Genomic DNA, 20564 nt, shown 5'->3' on the forward strand with positions numbered 1-20564 from the left:
TGCCTTCAGTTTTTTTTACCCTTCTCCATATAATGTCTTGTGATGTTCTGACTCCTGGTGGGGTGCTTTATACTACACATGATGCTTAACTAGGCCAGGTATGTAAAATATTGTTTTTGATAGCTTTTGTATGTGATGCAACAGCTCCTAAAGATGATGTGAACCCGTAAGGGGAACCAAAGTAGTTCCTTTAGCATCCAGGTGATGTTATCAAACGACATCACGCCTATCATGAGATGCATTATAGCACGTACAATGTTTTTTAGGAGTGACAAAGTGATGCAGTGAAGGCCGTTGAGCACATAAGTGTTCCATCCAGGCGCAGTAAGACCAGGGCCTATACTGTTGTTCTGAAATGGACTTCTGTAAAGACGGATTTCCCTGTTTGTCTTGAGGAGGGCTGATGCAACTCTTCTTGATTTTTTCTATGATGTGTTCATTGAGGGTCAGATCTATACCAAGCGTAAATCCCAGTGATTTTGATTTGAGTGTTGACTAGGCAGTGAAAACATTCAGGTAAACAATAGAATTATGGCTTAAATTGAAGTTGTTTGTAACTGAAGTTTGGACTGTTTGGTGAACAAGAGTAATTAAATTTTTTTTACTGGTATGCTTTTGTCCCAGAAGTATGTTGTTTGTGCATATTTTGAAGTGGAGCTCAATATCAATATAATAATGCATCTTTATTTGTTGGTAAGGACCTAAGGAGCTCTCTTGTGGATAATTAGGAAGTTAGGGGAGCAGATGGAACTTTTCGGTACTCCAGTGGAGAAATGGAGCTTCTGGAATCCGTGGTTCCTATCTGTTTGAGCTGGTCGCAGATGTCAGGGTAAGAGGTGAACCGATTCAGGTCTAAGCGGAATAAGGTCATACATATTTTCAAGATGTGGATCAGTGCTTGATGCTTGAATTTGTTGAAGGCCACAGAGAGATGAAGGAGTATCAGGAGACAAGGGTTGTTATTGTTGTTCAGAAGAAGAAAGTGGTTGACTTCTTTAAGATGGTTGTTTCTGTGCTGCAGCATGCTCTGACGGACGTCCTGCAGAAAAATGTTCTTGTTGATTTGCTCCTGTAGTTGGCTGGAGGCTGCTTTCTTAATCATCTTTCCTAAGAAGGTCTGGGGTGTGTTGGAGATTTAAGTAGTCCAAGCAAAAAGGGGGTGACCGAGTGCTCACTGATTTCTTCCTTTTATTTGGTTTTATCCTCTTTTTAGTCTGTTTGCGTGCAAGTCCGAAAACGTGGTCTGCCCTAAACCACGTGCATAGTTGACCGTTGGAAAAGATGGGGCGACATCTCACCCCAATTTGGACGCACCGCGTTGATTCAAACATGAAGCTGATGCCATATATTCATTCAATTTAATCATTATTTATTGTAATTCAATTCAAAGTTCCACATTTTCCATAATTAGTCCTTGCCACATGAGAGGCGTCTAATGTTACACACTGTGTCCTAAAGATGTCCCCCCCCATCTTTTCAAATGGTCAATTATGCATGTGGTTTAGGGCAGAGCACATTTTTGGACTTGCACGCAAACAGACTAAAAAGAGAATAAAAGCAAATAAAAGGGAGAAATCAGGGTGCATTCGGTCACCCCCCATGTGCATAAAGTTTTACTGTCTGCCCTTTGACGAGTTGCACCTATCGACTGCAGCTAAGAAGAAAATAAACAAATACAACGCTGTCACATGAGAGACATTTGAAAGAACACTTTCTCAAAAGTGAACCCTTTTGAACTACTTTTACTTTGTTTAAGCATAGAGTGGATCGAGATTGTATTCCTGTTTTAAACATGTTTTTGCAGTTAGCATACCAACATGCGTAGTATTAACCAGCATAGAATATTGTTATGTTTAGCTTTAGGTAGAAATACAAAACGGAGGCCATCGTATAATTAACGTTGTATATATCATCTAAGGGCGGGCGGGGTATTTAAGTTTGATGCCTAATTAGACCGAATGAACAGCATTTGGGATAGTGTACATAATGCGGTTTGGTAGACATGATATTGAGGCACTTTAAGATAGCAAACATAGCGCAGTATGGGATTGGTAGTACAACAGTGTTTGGCAACCACTGTGAACGGGGGATATTGAAGGGTGGGGCCGTATTCTATGTAATGGGACTGGTGAAGTGTATGATGGAGTTAAACTTAGGTTAAGAAGGGGGTCAATACTTAGCGAGTTAACGGGTTTTGGAGAAAGTAACATAATTGCAGTGGCAGGATGCGACTAGGGATACATAGGGCTAAGTGTTGATGAGAGCTGACGAAAGATGGAGGGCGGAGATAGAGCACAGGTGCTTCAATTGCTGAACATGGTGAGGACGCAGTATGTGGATGGTTGTAAACTAATCAGGAGGCAAGCCAAATGTCGTTTCTAGAAGGTGAAGGATTGGGTAAATAATATCTGGGTGTTGGGCAATAACTCGTTTGAAAAAGAGTTTCAGGTATGTTTACGAGAACAGATAACCGTGAGTTTAAATGATGGTATTGAATACAAGAGAATTGAAGGAGGTGAGAGGCGGTTTTGGGCATCGATTTAGTGGTAGCGTTTTGTCTACGTTTAGCGGGAAGGCGTTGATTATGATGAAAAGATATCAAAAAATGGGTTTGAAAATATTTTGTGCAGTGATTAATATATTTAAACATGTTTAAAATAAAAGGTCTCACATGAATGTTTTTCAATTGTAGAATACCCCTGACGAAGGGCCGGGACTAGGCCCGAAATGCATTGGGTTACGAGGATAAAACTTACACTCCGGGCTACAGTTTAAGGCCTGGATTGGCATTTCTGCAGCTTTTTAAGACACAGTGTTTAACATAAGACATCTCTTATGTGGCAAGGACTAATTATGGAAAATGTGGAACTTTGGATTAAATTACAATAAATAATGATTAAATTGAATGAATTTATGGCATCAGCTTCATGTTTGAATCAACGCAGTGCGTCCGAATTGGGGTGAGATGTCGCCCCATCTTTTCAAATGGAGATTTAAAGTAGGTCATGTTGATGTGGATGATCAATGGGGAGAGCGTGAGGGGGCAAGAGGAGTAACATGGATGATTGTTTTATGCTGTCTATATGGGATATTTTCATCTTGGACTTATATAGAGGAAGAAACCAGCAACCTCTAAATAGATTAGTTGAAAAGGACCCTTCATTTTCGCAAACAAAATGATTAAATGGGGGTAGCAAATTAAGAAGAGATTGTCTATCTGAACTATAGCAATCTGGTCTACTTGCGAAACTCTTTAACAGGCTACAGACAATTCAAAATCAAGTCTAAAGAGTAGTAGAAAGACAACATCCTCAAACTTAGCTTAAATGCAATCCCAGTAGCTCCCGGTTGCACACAGTATCAAATTCAAAGGTATGTGAACCTTACACAAAGTATTCAGGAACAAGCACCCAGGACACATGCCCACAGAGTCCAGAAACTTTCCCTTAGCACAGAATCTCTGATCAGCCTAGCCTCAGATAGTCTGTCAAGCAAAGTTGATGGCTGACACACAATGGCAGATCCATGGAGGTAGTGAGCAACTGCTCTGGGATGCTCTTCCCTTTGGCCCTCAATGCACAGCTCAAGTATTAATTTTTCATGAAGCTGCTGAAAATCCATATTTTCCTCTACCATCAGTAGGAATTAAAATCCAAGGACAGAGCAATGACAAAATGCTAAACCTCTGAAGTCATCTATCAAGTAAACTCTTCTTACACTCTTTGATCCCACTCTTAAATTCCACGAATACTATAGCCAATCAGTCAAGTTGGCCAACTACCTAATGTGACTAGCAAACTATCAGAAGCAGAGTGTAGCTAATGAATTATGTTCACTACTGGTACAGTGTAATTTTTACCCCATCTTTACATGTCACAAATACATAACCTAAAACATACACTTAGTACATGTTTCCTGTGTGGCCTACAACATTAATTAGAAATGTTGCACTTGACATTTTTTTAAAAACAAATTTTTGTCCTCATACAAGAAAGAAAGTGAGTGGTCTTAACGCGGTACCAAGGCACCCTCCTGGACCCAATAGAGGAGGGCACACAGCCCTTTTCATTTATTTATTTATTTATAAAGCGCATCAATTATCCCAAAGGATGTCACGGCGCTAAGGACTCTGGTAACAGATGAAAGCTGAATTAGCCAATTGTTGTGCGTCAGTCTTTAGGAAAAAGGTGTGTTTTAAGTTTTTTCCTAAAGAGATTATAATTGGTAGTTAATCTAAGTTCCATTGGAAGTTCATTCCAATGACGTGCAGCCAGATAAGAGAAGGTGCGTCCTCCTGCTTTATTCTTTTTTATTTTCTTTGTTATGGCAAGGGCAAGATGTTGTGATCTTAAAGGTCTGGCAGAAAGGTAATAGTTTAACCTATTCTGAAGGATAGTAGGTCCTTTATTATTAAGTATCTTATGGGCATGGCCCAAGAGCTTGAAGCAAGCTCTTTGGCGCATAAGCAGCCAATGGAGTTGTTTCAAGCATTCCTTGGCCGAGCTGTATTTACCCTTCCTGCATACTAATTTAGCTGCAGCATTCTGCACTACCTGCAGTTGTTGAACTAGGTAGTCAGGCATGCCTACAAAGAGTGTGTTCCCATAGTCCATCCTGCTTACTAGTAGGACCTGTGTGACTGATTTCTTACTTTCCAAGGGGATCCATGCAAAGAGTCTTCTTAAAAGTTTTAGTGTGGCAAAACTTTTTCCCACACATGGCTCGAATATGGGCCTGCATGGATAGTGTGTCCTGAATGGTGATGCCTAAATTTTTGGCTGAATGCTTAGATGACGGAGGGTTTCCCAGCGAGGCAGGCCACCAAGAGTTGTCCCATATGTGTTTTGCATCACCGAACAATGAGATCTCGGTTTTGTCCGCATTTAATTTGAGGCAATGCTCTGCCATCCATGCTGCCATTTCCGTTAGGCAATTGTTGAGCCTCAGTTTGCTGTCTACTTGCCCCTTCCCCAGCCTAATTATAAGTTGCGTATCATCCGCATAGGAGCAAACCCCCAGACCCCACCTTGCTCCAATTTGTGCCAAAGGTGAAACTAAGGCATTGAACAATGTGGGACTGAAGGATGCTCCCTGCGGAACACCGCATTTAAGTTGCTTGGGTTTGGATAGAAAGGCTCCTAATTGTACCACTTGCGTTCTATTATGCAAAAATGAACCAATCCATTCAAGCGCTTTCCCATTTATCCCTTTTTCTAGCAGGTTCTCTAGTAGAAGATGATGGGAGACCGTGTCGAACGCCGACGACAGGTCTAGCAGGATCAGGGCCACAGCTTCGCCCTGGTCCAGAGAATATCCAATGCTGTCAATAACAGCCAGAAGAGTGGCTTCTGTGCTGTTAATAGCTCTGAACCCTGTTTGAGTTGGATCCAGTAAGTTGTTATCCTCTAAGTATTTAGACAATTGTCTATTTATCAGTTTCTCCAGCACTTTTGCAAGGTAGTCGAGTTGGGATATAGGTCTATAGTTAGCTGGGTTTGTTACATTCGAAACCGCTTTTTTTGCAATGGAATAACTATAGCTTGTTTCCATATCTCCGGAAACACAGCTGTTTCCAGAGACTTATTAAAAAGTTGCGTAATGGCAGGAGTTAAAATCGGTATAAGCTGTCTAAAAATAAAATGAGGGCAGGGATCAAGGGGTGATCCGGATTTAATTTCTAACATGGTGCTGGCCACTTCATCTTCTGTTATCGGTGTGAAACTGTTTAAATTAATAGAATTTTCAGAGTTTTCAGGGGAACAGGTAGGTACTTTCATACTGTCACTGATGTTAAATGTAGCATATATTTCCTCTATTTTTTCAGTGAAGTAATTGCTAATCATTTCACAGTTCCCTGTTGAAGGATGTAATGCTTGGGACAGGCAGTTAGGTTTGCATAATTCATTTATAATTTTATATAATTCTTTAGCAGAATTACCATTTTCATTTATTCTTTGCGTATTGTGTTGTTTTTTTGCTATTTTTATAGCTAAATAGTACGCTCTGAGCTCATTCTTATAGATAAGTTTGTCAATGTCTAAGCTAGACATTCGCCATATATGCTCTTTCTTTTGACAATTTCCTTTTAGTACTTTAATTTCAGTAGTATACCATTTTTGGGAAATAACTCTTTTCGATGTTTTAGATTTAATTTTGGGGGTACATAGGTCCAACGTGTTGTTAATCCCAGTTTCCAAGTTCTGGGCAATAGTATTCGTGCATAAAGTGCCAAAAAGGTCAGGAGTGGTATTAGCAGGCCAGTGAGATTTAAAGCCTTCAGGAGTGAAACGTTTCCAAGGCCTGTGGAATTCCGGCATTAAAAAAGAAGGCCTGTCGGCTGACATAGCATAATCAAACGAAAAAAGAATTAAAGACTGATCTGTCCATAATACGGGTTTTTATCTCCTCAATCAAAATGGTGTCTATGTTAGCAAACAGCAGGTCCAACATGTGTCCTGAGCTATGTGTAGGTCCTTGAATCCATTGTTTAAGTTGGAGTATAGACATATCATTACTAAGGTGCATGGCGGCATGGCTGTCAGTTTTTTCGAAATGAATATTAAAATCCCCAATTATCATAAAATTTTTATATTTGAGACATGCGGAGAACATTTGTGAGAGTAGCCTTGCACTGAAGTCAGTGTAATGTCCCAAAGGGTTGTAGACTACAGCACCTCCTAATAAAATATGATTGTCTTTAGATATCTGAAAAGCTAGGAGCTCATGTTCGTCATACAGAGTAGTTGTTATAGGGAGACAGGTAAAATTGTCCCTGGGTATAATGGCGAGGCCCCCTCCTCTCCTTCCTTGTCTATCCAGGCGTATGATTTTATATCCTGGGGGAGAGTGATGGCAAGATCGGGGCCATTAGTATCACTTAACCAGGTTTCTGTGATGAAGACTAAATCCTGTAGATCTCTACCCAGCTCAAGGGTTCCCAGAGTAGCCGAACACATGACTCTTGGAAATTGACATGGATAGTATCGAGCCCTCGGTTTCTGCATAAACCATCTTCTCAAAAACTCACTTATTTCATAATCATTGGACTTTTATTTATTCTAAAAAGTTGCAATACCCAAGTTGTAAACCCACTCTTCCCATAACCCCCAAAATCTAGTTCGTTTCTTTGACATGCTGTGCATTTACTGTAGGATTAGAGAATTCATACCTAACTGTGCGCCTTAACTGTATTAAATGATATAATCTTTGAAGACTTGATGAGTAAACCATTCTTACCCATTAAAAGTATATTTTCTTTAGAAATGATAATGGAGTTATATAATGTGTGTACTAATGTTACATGTATACTTCATATAAAATGTAGTTCTTGGCCATATTTACCCATTTATTTAAAGATTTACTGTATGCCCCATGCAATTTGAATAGCATGTACTGACAAGTTATATTCATTTATGCATAAATTTGCACCCGCATATTAAATGTGTGCCATTGATTTAAGATTTAAACTTGCCCTTAGTAGACCTCTTTTCTATTCTGCATAAAATACTGTTTTCCATTTCTGTTGACATGACTTTCCTTTGCAGTATTCACGAATTGTTAGTTTGAGAATAGGTACAACACTGGATTAGTGATAGAGAGAGAGTCTGAGAAGAAGACCTTGACGAAAGAACATGGAGAGCTAGAGCGCCAACTGAGAGTCCATTCAGCAGTGTTACAATATGGGTTTAGGTGAGCAAGGTTTGTGTTGTAACCATGTTCAGTGTGGGATATTTCTTCGATGTTTCAACTTACATGAGAATGAAAAAAAGGACAATGGAACCGCTGATGATGTGAACAGAGGGGGTTATCTGCATTATTTTAGTGGGAATAACTGGAGTCTACACTGTCTGAGGCTGCAGCACTTTTCCTTGAACTTTGAGAGGTTTAGACCTCAATGCTTATTCCCTTTGATGCTTGCTCAGTGTGGCTTAGGCCAGACACTCAAATTTTCACTGACCCAAGAAGACTCTTGAGAGAGCTTCGTGTACCTTCACACATTTTCGAAATTTTCTTCAGGTCCCTGAAATTTGAGATTTATTAGACTAATGAACCATCCTCTTAGATTGGACTTTAACTTAGGCGATTCTAGATTTACTCATATATGGAACAGAGGAGCCAAAACTCTTCTCTGAGCATCATATCGTAATGCTAATCTTTTGTATTGCTGTGACAGAATGTCTTGTTAGTTTAATACTGTTATGCCTAAACTTCTTTAGAAGGTTGGGTTTCCCAGTTGTTATTCTGTAAATTTATAGCATGATACTGAGATTCGTGGACCTTAATTAGATAGATAATTTGTAATACACTTTCTTAACTTTAGTCACTGATTCCTGCTCCTTGTTGTGTTGCCAAATGGGGTACACTGTTAATTGAAATAGATTGATGAAATATTAACTCTCCTCACCTCTCAGTTGGATAAAAACATCCACTGGAGGATGAATGATAAGAAGGTAGGCTCAAAACGCTGCATCACTACTGCACACGGTTGTATTGCATGGCCATCCAAAGAAACGATAAAGCAGCATGTTTGAGTGACATAATACTCCAAATATGTAAATAAACATTTAAGCAATCATTCTCAATTAGAGTATCAGTCAGATCATGGCACGCTGAATCTGTTAACTTCACTAAAGTGGCAACAGCCATAAGGCATTTCAAATAATTCCCAAATCCATTTAAAACATTTCAGGGACTATAACGAAATATCTTGGGCGGAAGCAGGGCATTGGTAAACAGCCTACAATTCACTCCTCTACAACCAGTAAAAGATTGCCATGGCACTTAAAGAACCAAGGCTGTGTTGGCTTTTGATGAACACTGATTATTAAATGAGATACCATACAATAAAAACGTTCTAACTGGTTTAGAAGGCTGGGATTAGCACAAGCTGCTGCCAATGCATTGAGGATGAACAACATCCGAGACTCATGCTGTACTGAAGCAGAGTTCATACTACAATCAGCTTTCCCTGAACAAATCCCTGACAGTGTACTAACAAAGAATCCTAACCCATCCCCCTCCAGTAAATATTATCCCTCCTTTAAATATAGAACTTCCAACAAGTTAACCTTACAACCTTCTATTTTCTAGTCTTTAATTTAAAACTCTCCATCTTCTTTCTTTGCAGCCTGCCCACACCAGGCCAGACTGCCTCCAATTTTTAACTTATTATTGCTCATATTCCCTACATCCCTGCTCACCCCATGCCTTAACTTGAGCTCTCTCTTTCCGATTACATTCAGCGATAGTGTAATGCATCTGTAATAACATTCCCCACTTTTTCTTTTTCGAATGCAACCTACTTTATGTACAAGGGTGGGTTTCAAATGCGCCAACCAATTGAATAATCCTTCATGTGCATGAGTTGCCCTGCTTCTGGCGCTGCTGTGTATCTTCGCCTGTCTTCCTCATAAGTCCCCACGTAGAAAGGGTGGTTTCTCACCTCCGCGCGGAGCTCACGTTAAATTATCAAGAAATCGGGTAACATCATTACATCATAAAATGTAAAAATACTTTGATTACAACGCATAAAAAAAACAATGCATATTTTTAAAAGTATTTTATTCACTTTTATAGGGTAAAATAATTATATCTTTTGACAATATTCATTTATTTTTTATTAAAAGAAATAAAACACTGGTTTCATTTGTGATACAGAAAAAGACTCACCAATGTCCCCCGATATTTTCTTTTTTTTTTAAACATTTTATTCGAGAGGCTCTGATAATTTATATAAAGCTTCTGGATGTGAAAGGAGGCATGCTAAAAACTACAAACAACCAATGCCTGTATTGCTTTTTGATCAAGGACAATGAATACTTTGTAATATTTGTACCTGAAAAGCAAATGATCTCAAACACCCTGCAGCTAGTACAAGATATGCAAATTGAAGCATACAGAGGAATACTCACATCTCTAGCACAATAAAGAATGGCTCAATGTTACTAGCACTCCTGTAGGTCATGCCACATCACTGTTTGCTCCAACTTTAATCTACCATCTTTTCTCCAACATGTCACAGGTTAAGAAGCGGTGCTTTACATTTCTTTCACCTTGTGAAGTATAAGCAGGTAAAATTGCTCGGGACACAAGAGGATATCAAAATGTTATATTCAATACAACTTGAGGCTGACGTCACACAACTGCACCAATTGTAACTTTAGTTCTCCACAACAGTACTTTAAATTTTATCAGCTTAACATTTCTGTACACGGATGTGTTTCTTCATCAGACTTTGGTTATTTTTTTCAGTGAAAATATCACCAATGGCAGTTATGCTCTTGCAAGGCTTAGAGGGATTGTTGGTCAAGCATGGTGGTCAAATGAGAGATGTTGGCATAATTTGTGCCACTATACCAACTAATAAATTTCAATTGAAAAAATACCTCCACTACCCAGGTTTTGAGGGAAAGGATTAGTGTGTAAAAATGACTGGGCTCGAAGGTCTGGTTAAGAATGACTTTTTGCAACTATAGACCTATCAGAATCCTGAAGGGTAATGTGTTGGGAAGCCATTTTGTTTTCAATTTCAGTTGACTTCTGCTGCTCTGAACAATTTGCCTAGCGTCTGGCCGGAGTAACTAAAATAGACATTTCTAAGCTAAAAAATATCCAGTTTGCCGACATGTTTGAGCACATCATTGTATTCTTCAAAAGCCAGGCAAGAGAACTTGCATGATACTGCACGACCTGGTTATACAATGCTGCTCTTGAAAATATTCCACTCAGCACACTAATAAAGATAACTTGTAGCCGAACACCTTACTCTTACTGAAGACCTTGTTGAATGTGCATGCAGTTTCCATTTTTCATCATGTGTGCTCGGAAAGACAGAGATTCATTTGATATTACAAAATACAAAAATATTATCAGAACTTTCATTTACATTCCATTTACAATGAACATGTAAATAACTTACTATACATATCTATATATGCATTGCCTGATAAATAATTTGAGGACATTAGTACCAAGATTGAAGACAAGCAGAAGGATAATGCATAGAATAAGGGCACGGAGGCGAACAGCAGTAACTAAAACTTGGGACAAATCAGATGGAAAAGACTAGACTGGCAGTATTTTGGTTACACGGAACAAACGAGACAATAATAAAGATCTTAAAGTGAAAGTTGCTTTCAAAGTGAAATGTGCAAAAATATCCAACATGCCAACAATAATGATTATTTATAGAAGCCAATTCAGAATGTTGCCTCAATATCACAAATGACTAACATCAGTCTTTTTGTTGTTGCAAAAAAAGGTGCTTCCAAATCAAAAACAGTGCAAGTTTGTGATTTTACACTTTTTGGACCACGCCTGCAAGTGCATTAAGAGATGACACAGTTTTTGCTCTTGCGTCTTTTTCTGCTGTGCAACTGTCCTCTGCCACCTAAAGAGGAAGACTTGGGTATGCCACCCGCACCTCCTCCACCTGCACCGCTGCCACCACACTGGCCATATTGGTGAATGAGATCCTCACTGGTGACATATCGAAGGTGAGTGGGCTGTGGAATGGGTTCGCCAAGAAAGTATCCTTCATTGTCAGATTCTGAAGAGGAGGAGCACGTAGAGCACCAATCATATTCAGTCAAATATGGCCCCCATTTTTCACATAAATGATTTTGCAAAGCAAGATCTGATGCAGTCCTGGGATAACGACCGTACATATCTCGCCTCTGCCCATGCTCCAGAGAACCTCTGGCACCTCTTTGGAGCATGAATCGGTCATAGTCTTCCCTGGTTCTTAGAAAAGGGACCTCCTGCACTCTGTTGCACTGTTCGCTAGCAAGATGTAGGGCATTATCTGAGCGGGAGCGCCGGGACCTTCTAGGTCTGTGGGGACGGGAGCGTGGATCATTATCACGGGCTTGAGCTCGTCTTTGTGTGCGATCGCTCATAGGAGCATGTTTAGTCGCATTCTGGGCACTCATATCATTCACTGGTATTCCACCTCCAAAGTCGAAAGACTGATGAAGCCGTCCATGCTGAGAAAGTTCTCTGTATTTGGCGGGATTAACTAGTTGATTACGATTTGGCTCCATATCTTGGTACTGTTGGGCTGAGAGTAAGCTACGAACTGACTCCACACTCCTGAACTGCATTGAAGAATTCAGAGTGCCCATGTTGCTTAATTTCTCGGAGACATTCATCCCTGAATCTTTGCTCAAATCAGGCATTGAGAATCTGGAAAGATGCTCCTGGCGCTTGGGCCCCCCATCTGCAGATATTCCTAGAGGAAAAACAAAAAAAAGTGTCAACATTGAAATACCATTTTTATATTACTTCCTAGGAGTAAAAGAAATACGACAATATATTTGAAAAGAACTAGAGCTTCATTCTGCCTTTAGTCACTGGTTTTGTGATGTCACAAGATCAGCTTCCTTTAACTGGAATCAGAATATTTCTATTAAGTACTCTCATGCATGTCCAACCAATATTGATACTAAGTTCACAGTGTCACATCATTGTGTGATGCACGAAAGATCTCTATCATTCAACACCAAAGCAGAGCAATACTCTATACAGAACCATCAACGACATGTTTTTCCTCATTTTGGTGAAATTTGAAGGTGTATGTTGTCATTTGAATATGGGTTGTACTTATTCCATTAGCCAAACAAAGAAAATTAGCATATAAGGTTGGCTCTGCTGTGCCTCTATCTTCTATCCTCATTTATTATATCTGTAAGAAATACCAACACCATTGGCAGTTAAACAGTGTTTAGGGATGAGAAACTGGGTTTTCCACAATATTGAGTTTAATATTGGAAAGTGGATGTAAAGAAATGGTCATCATTCAATGCATGAAACGCCCACAAACTCGTAAGGTTGTAGGTATTTGCAAACATTCATCTTGGTATTTCCCACAACAGAAACGCAAGGACACAGCTCCTTGTCCCCCAAAAGACAGCAGAATGAAACTGGAAAAAAAGCACCTGAAATGTCACTGGGATTAAAAGTAATTGGTTCCTCTACAGGTAAAATATTGTAAAATATTTATAAATGTTTTCTAAGCTAATATATGTCTACTAAAATGACAACTGCATACGGGCCAGCCGGCAGACAGTTCCCAAGTAGTTTAGCAGAATAAGACTATACATGGAAATGTATGCCTTGTGTAGAGTTCCATACATACAAAGTGCATTTTTGTAAATTTCCATAAATGTGGAAATCTTCAAAAAGTATGAAAGACTGGGTCAAGGCTCTGCCCTAAATCTGTATTAATAAATGAGTTGATTATGTTATTGCTATCTGCAGAAACTTACAAGGGGAAGATTATAAGACACATCAGCAGTCATGGCGAGAATGGCGGCCAAAGACCAATACACTCTGCCCAAAAGACCACCACCTCACCTCTGCTGGGCCCAACCATCTACTGCCTGATTTGTGGCAAGAATGTGCAGCATTAGAAAAGTTGAAGACCTTCAAGAGGAGATGGGACAGGGAGATGAAAAGCTGCAAGGGGAGAAGGGGAGTGGAAAGGGGGTTGTGGATTAAATGCACGAGGGGGGAGAGAAGAAAGAGTGGGGGCTAGAGTGGCTGGGAAGAAATTCGAAGTAGTAAAATGGAAATCATAGAATGAGAGGGTATAGGATAACTGGAGGTTCAGGATCTTTCAGGGGGAGCAACAGCTGCAGTGGGAGAATTGAGTGGTGAGTGTAAGTACTGTCATAGCAGACTGAAGAGTGTGAAATGTTTGCAGGTGGGGATAGAAAGAAGGAGGGAGAGGTGGAAGGAAAGGTGAGAAGGAAAATGGAAACAGCAGATGGAGATGAGGAGGACACTTCAGGAAGAGTGAGACAATAACAGAAGTGACATGGGAGGGTATGGCTTCAGTAGTGGTGATGAAAAGGAGAAGGAATTTTGCAATAGGAAAGGGAAAGAGATAGAATGAAGGAGTTTTGGTAAGTGGGGTCACTAGAAAAGATGTAGGAGGAGATTACATTATTTCTTTGTACATCTGGTTCATAGTAAGTGGTCTGTGCACTTGATATTTGCAACAATTTAGTAAATTAACCTAGAAGCATGTCGATTTCGATCTATTGTAACATACATGTAGAAAATAAACCTATGTTGGGTGAGGGGTTTTGATAGCTGCATTCTGCTTTATCAGGCTTTCAAAACAGTTATAGGGAGGTAGTTTCTTCTGATGGGATGCATCGAAAGACAACACAAATAACTAGCGATAGAACAGGACCCAAACAAACCTCTTGCAACACTCAAAAGTACATAAAACATAATATAAATGGATGTGTTCAAATGAATAATAAGTAAGATAGGCCAGTGAGACAGAATTGCAAGCTACCGTCGCGTTCTACCTGTCGATACTGGTAAAACGAGTAGCAACCAGTTCGGTGGTAACTCCGAATTTTCTAGTAGCTTATAAGTAGCTTATAAATAAATCAGTTTGCCGAGTGATCTTTCTAAAAATACATTATTGCTTACCTTTAGATATGGATGTGGAAGACACCCGAAAAGATATCTCGATTTCCATGGTGGCATCCATATTTCATGAGGAAAACTATCTGCCTGCCCCATGAAATCTCATCCACAGCAGAGGTACTATATTGTAAATAAACCCTTCCTCATCCAGGGCCTTTGGAACATGTATGTATGTATGTGCCAACATCTCGGTAAGAACCTTCCCCTGAACAGTTTTGCCCTGTGGTGAATTATCCTGATCATCATCAGTATCACCTTCCGCTTCTTTGTTTGTGGTTCCACTGCCTTATTGATCAATTCCTGGAGATCACTCTTTGATATCAATAATATCTCATCTTCAACCAAATCCTGGACATGCATCCTTTTTAGGTCTCGGCTAGTAACGCGCTGAAAGCGCGTTCTCGTCAGAGAACTATTGTCGGCGTCCCAGCAGTCTGAGAACACCGAAGTGAGACAAGACCTGGCCACGCGCTGCGTTTTCCCATAGGATAACGTTGTGCGCACGGCCAGGTCTTGTCTCCACAGCAGTTAATGCAGCCCGGATCGTGACGCGCGCCTGCTGGAATGCAGGGGGAGTCTGCATACGAGCACGCGGCGGGAGCCGGCCCGCTCAAATCCCTGGGTGTGAGTTTCACATTTTCCAGCGATTACACGAGTAGGGATAGGAGATGTGCACTCTCGGGATAATTATGTGACGTTATTTACAGAGCTGCCGACTTTGAACCTGAAGAACCTGTTTTGAGTCTCGGCGTCGGATCAACATCCTGTGATTCTCGGCAATCCCTTCATCTCCCCAGGCTTAAAGAACGTGAACGTGACCTTGTGTAATGTATCTGGTGCTGTATAACGCGCCCCAATACCTTCGGGTTAAATTCGCATTATACAAAACTTAAAAACAACGGCACATCAAGAGCTTCAGACACCCAGAGCTCTCCCTGCTGCGGTCACGGCCAGGTTCTTGTACACACTTGGCTTGAACTATCCAGGAAATAAACTCCCTTCAGCGCTGCCCTACCCATGCTCATTCTTTAAATTCTGCGATTTTGTAACCCTTACATTGTGTGATTGTGTAACTAACCCCTGCACCTCCAGGGAGCGCTTCACTCCCTCACCTTGGGCGTTTCCCTGTTCCCGCAAGAGAGTTTGGTGCGGTTTGAAGACGCGCGTGTGTTTAAATGTCCTCCTCTCCCCTCCCCCTCATCCCGCCCTCATGCGGAGGGTCTCGACTGCGGCACTAGCGTCCTGCGGGTGCACCGGCACGGGGCTAGCATGGCGACCAGTGGCGACGTCCGGGCGCCGCAGTCCCGCACTCGTCTCCTGGTGACCCGGGTACGCCAGCTCTGCGCCGCCCAGGTGGTGTGCAAAGGTGACAGTCCCTGCGAGAACTAAGCTTGGCGACATCCCGAGGAACGGCACCTGCAAGAAGAACGGCGTGACCAAAGCCCTGAAGGTGAGAGTGCCTACAAGCTAAAGCGCGTACAGGTTGATCGGTATGTACTGAAGGAGCAAGAGAGGCACAGTGACAGGGTACCTCACAGGCGGGTGACGGTGTGCCTGCTTGCATGCCTGAGCTCTTCTAACTTTTGCACACTAAGAAGCACTTTGTTGCTAGTGTGTTAATTCGCCTGCTTAATTGTGAAAATGATTATGCTTTATTTTGAGTTTCGTTTTTCAGAAATTTGCTGGATGCTTTTTTCGCTGGTGCATAATGTACACGAATTGCATAGCTGGTTGGTTATATAAATTGGTGCGCACGTTTTATTGTCATACGTAAGAACACCTGTGAAGCGCACTGAAACAGCACGTTAACTCTAGGCACATGACATTGCTGAGGGGTGAGGGTTTTCAATTTTTTTTGTTTTTAGTTTAGCCTTTAACTTTTAATAGTGAGACCATGAATGAATGTTTCACATTGTGTGCTCTAAAGTTTTTTACATCTGTAAGCCAGTTACGTGGTCTACACTTGGTGACCTCACAGCATCAAAGGGCATGGTAGGAATGTTTGGAATATTTCTAACCACTGGCAATCACTCGGGATATCATTCCAACCCACCATGCCACCTCAAATTAGACCCAGTCATATGGAAATCAGTATTTGTCCTGCTCTGACAGGAACACTCCAGACTGACCTGCCAAGCCAGAACAGGAACAGAACCGATGCAGGATTGGTTTCAGCCTGATTGGGCCTTTTCAGTTGGGTGCAGCTTGGTGTCAGTGGTACAGTGAGCAAGGGACTCGTGCTTGTGCATACCCATGGCCACCTAGGGCGTTACGTCTCAGGATATGGTTGCCAGAACTCCGGTCTCAAAAGCACCCCATGCTCAAAAGTCTGAAATTTACTCCTATTGGTTTCCTTCTACATTTGAAAGGCATTTCTGACTTATTGAGCAATCATAAAATATCGTAGCAGAGATTAAGCTATTGGCATTGTAAATGACAATGCCATTTATTTTTCTGTTTTCAAAACCAACACATAAATAAAAATGTTGTAATTTACAATGCTAATAGCTCTAACTTTTGCAATGCCGAGACCGATGCATTGTAAATGCTTGTTTTGTGTAGCCGTACCCCCAGAACTTTCAGCAAGATCCTCCAAGTTCTTAACCACACCTAACAAAGCAAGAAGTAAGCAATGCTAATGGCACCACTTTTTTTCGAAGCAACCAAAACTCAGCGAGGCTGAGACTTGGTTGCATAACAAACAACACACCGTCTCCCCACAGTTGTGTGCTTATGTGAACACTATCATAGAACCAGACTGTTCCACGGCCCAGCACCCAATCGGCAAGCCCACGGACTGCATGCAACACTTACCATCCCAGTCAAACACGTGAATGGGGAGCGCGGCCGCAGGTAGTGAACTGGCAGCTCACACGGTGAGCAAAGAGATTAAAGCATAAACTAAACAAAAATAAAATACAAAGTACTATCGCATCTTTTACTTGTAATGGACAGGAAACTAAGCAGGCATGAAGGAAAAAGGGAGGAGTCTTTATTCTTTTTCATAAAAAGAAAGGAAGGTCTAGTGTGTAGAAGGCCTGACTGGAGGCGGGAGGACCTCATATTGTAATGACTAGGACAAGGAGGTCCTATGAGGGTGTAATGTCCATGTACCACCCATAGGAATGTCCTCTTGACTCAAAGTATTGCTACTCTGCGTTACTATCTGCAACTTTGCAATGGAAGTCATTATTTGCATTGGAAAGTAAATCCCCACACAGCATCTCGTGCCAGTTATGTGTAACTTTTGTGTTAGTAAATGCCCTTCATTAAGAAATCCATTGTGTGACAACTTATTACAGCAAAGTGAAACGTTTCTGCAAAAATATAGCCCTAATGTTTTCACAAGCACAAAAAAGCAAGTGCCTCAAATCGGTAAGAAAATGAATTCTGCTTCCCTGACTTACATGGCACGTAGCCGCAATAACAGTCGTCAAGCGAGGTATTTCCTGCAGAGCTAATGTCCAAGCCAGGCATTAATCCCCAGGATATGTCAAAGACCAAAGTTATTTCAGTAATGGAACCTAATGCACGATCCCAGCCCTGGCAGGGACTTGGCATAGAGTAAGTTCATTCTGAAGAAGGCTTATTGGTTCTCGAACATTTCTCCAGTAATATCCAACACAATAACTACTCAAAATAAATAAAATAAGGATTTGAAAATACCTAGTGCTTTCAACACTTTCTCTCTGCAGGAAAACAGATTTCTATTCAATTTCTCTCAGCTACAAGTAGTTTTCATTTTGAATTTATGAGAAGTATCAGCAATAAAAAAATTATTTTGCTGTAATTGTATTGAATGTACAACACATTTTAGAGGAGGGACCTACAAACGAAAGAGTCATTAAATACCATTCATACCTTAGCCCACACATCCTTATTTCTAAGCTCGCATAGTAGGAAACCACTGCTCAAATGTTGGTATTTGTGCATTAATGTGATTTGAAAACCCACACAAGATTCAGTTTGTATAATTCGTCATTATTTATGTATGGTGATGCCAAAATGTCAAAATGGACACCCAGAATGGAGAATGTTCAAGACCATGCAGTGGCTGCTGGAGAACCACATCTTGCCTATACGCCGCCATTAATTTTGTAATCCTGGTCTAGTTGTTCAAGATTGTCTGTATTTTCCACTGATAAATTGGTGCTAAACAGAAAAATATAATAACACAGAAAAAGGCACCCAACACATTTTAGGAAAGTCTAGTTTGTGCCCAGGAGAAAACAAAGTGGTTTCTGTGAAACCCTCACCCACCAGAGTTACCCCTTGGTGGCATGCTTCATCATAGGTCTTAACTGTTCCTCTGCGGAACGGGGCGTGCTACGACCTACGAGTTACGCGTGTGCACTTATATTGACAAGATGGTCTGTGAGGGAGGAGTCGGTAGAAGGGGATCTATAATAAATACCTGGCTAGAGGGTTATGATTCTTTTATTCCGACCCATGGTTAAAAAAAACAGGGGAAATATTAGGAAAAGGGGCGATAATGTTCCTATCTCCTAATGGTCGACATGTTTCTAGCCTACCCTCCTGTGGATTAAAACAGACAAACCAATGTTGGGTTATTTGGGAGGACTTATTTTCATTAAATTTTTAGTCATTCTTTATCACTGTCTGTATGTTTTTGGGATCTTTCATAACTAATCATGAAGTGGTTGTCTTTCTCAGCCATTTTCATTGTCACTTGTCAGGGATGGTCGTCCTCTGTCAGGTGAAAGGGTAAAGAGCTTGTGTGGAAATTAATTGAATGAGTGAGTTTTTCGAATTGGCAATGAAATTTGTTTGAGAAGTTAATGGTCACTTTTTCTTTTGTTAGGTTTTATGATACGTGTTGGCTGGTATTATAAATACAGTTTGGGTGATTAGTCATCTTGAATGATTATTTGTCATTAAAGTCAGTGTATGACTGAGAAGTGTGTGTATTTTAGTTAATGGAATAATTCAAACATGCTCATGTGATACAGAATCTGTAAAGAATGATTAAAAAAACATCAATCACAGACTACCAACTATCACCATAAGATAGATTTAAACAAAAGAGAAAATAAATGGCACTGAGAGATTCTAAAAGTATAAATCAACAAGATATATTCAATGCTTCTTCTTTTTTTTCTATTATTCGATAATTAATAATAATGCCACCCATAAAGGCAGATCCTATTACACAGTCAGCTTTGAAGTTCTTACTGCTAACTTAGTGAAACCAGACATAGTTTGAATTGCAGAAGGAACATTGAGTTTCCATCAATCCAACACTAAATGCCAATGTACCAAGAATGAGAACTGACAAATATAGCAACAGTTGGTGATGACTATTAAAGCAGCAAAGACCTTAGACAAAGTAACAGTTTCAATAAACAAATCATTTCTGGAATTTGTTGACAAAATACTGAAGCTTGACAAACGGCATGGCATATTATACCAAGAACCTAGGAATGTATGTGATAGCTATAGGCTGCAAACTATGTTTCAAAGATACAGTAAAACTACAAAGATTCTTCAACAATTAATCAAAAGACGACCCAGTGTCAACCAACATGAACACCCAAGCAGCACAACCTAGGGAAGGTAACCTTTACAATCTACTGTCTTACGGATATCAGCATCAAATACCTATTTTACATATTCCAGCAATTATATTAAATTCAAAACCTTCCAGAGCCCCAACAAAACCTGTAATCTAGATTGAGAGCATCATATCAACGTCAACAAATCATAGGGGTAACAGAATTGACATTACTCATCCTTTGCTGCCTTCCCCCTATTTTCATAACATACTTTAGCAAAAACACCAGACACGGCCATGATCTCTGATGAACATATAGGAATGTGTATGAAGATCTCTTAAATGAAGGCTCAGGATTTCAAATGTAGAGCAAACCAGTCACAGGTGCAACCTCTTGTAACTAATGCATTAGAGTACTGCATAGAAAGTCTTACTGCTCTGGGACATAGTATAGTACGAAAACCATAGTGGTCAGAAATGCTTCTCCTTGCATCCCCAAACTAAAACTTTATAAATAAATAAATAAATATATGTGGCTGGGATATGGGTGATTGAGTTCGTTGTAAAATGGCCTGCGGCAACCCAGAACACTATACACTTTTTATTTGTG

General features: G+C 40.4%; 1 protein-coding gene across 2 annotated transcripts in view; it reads right to left on the reverse strand.

Moving 5' to 3' along the window:
* Nucleotides 1-9544: 9544 nt before the first annotated feature.
* Nucleotides 9545-20564, reverse strand: part of PRICKLE2 (prickle planar cell polarity protein 2) — a 257614-nt gene continuing 246594 nt past the window's right edge. The window contains exon 8 of one of the 2 annotated variants that reach the window (XM_078661544.1): nt 9545-12229. In XM_078661544.1, coding sequence (XP_078517670.1) covers nt 11328-12229 — 902 coding nt within the window. In that variant the 3' untranslated portion in view covers nt 9545-11327. The remainder of the gene's footprint in view (nt 12230-20564) is intronic. The other variant, XM_078661545.1, reaches the window with a different exon arrangement.

Source organism: Lissotriton helveticus, chromosome 9, assembly GCF_964261635.1.
Source record: "Lissotriton helveticus chromosome 9, aLisHel1.1, whole genome shotgun sequence".
NCBI classification, from domain to species: Eukaryota; Metazoa; Chordata; class Amphibia; order Caudata; family Salamandridae; genus Lissotriton; species Lissotriton helveticus.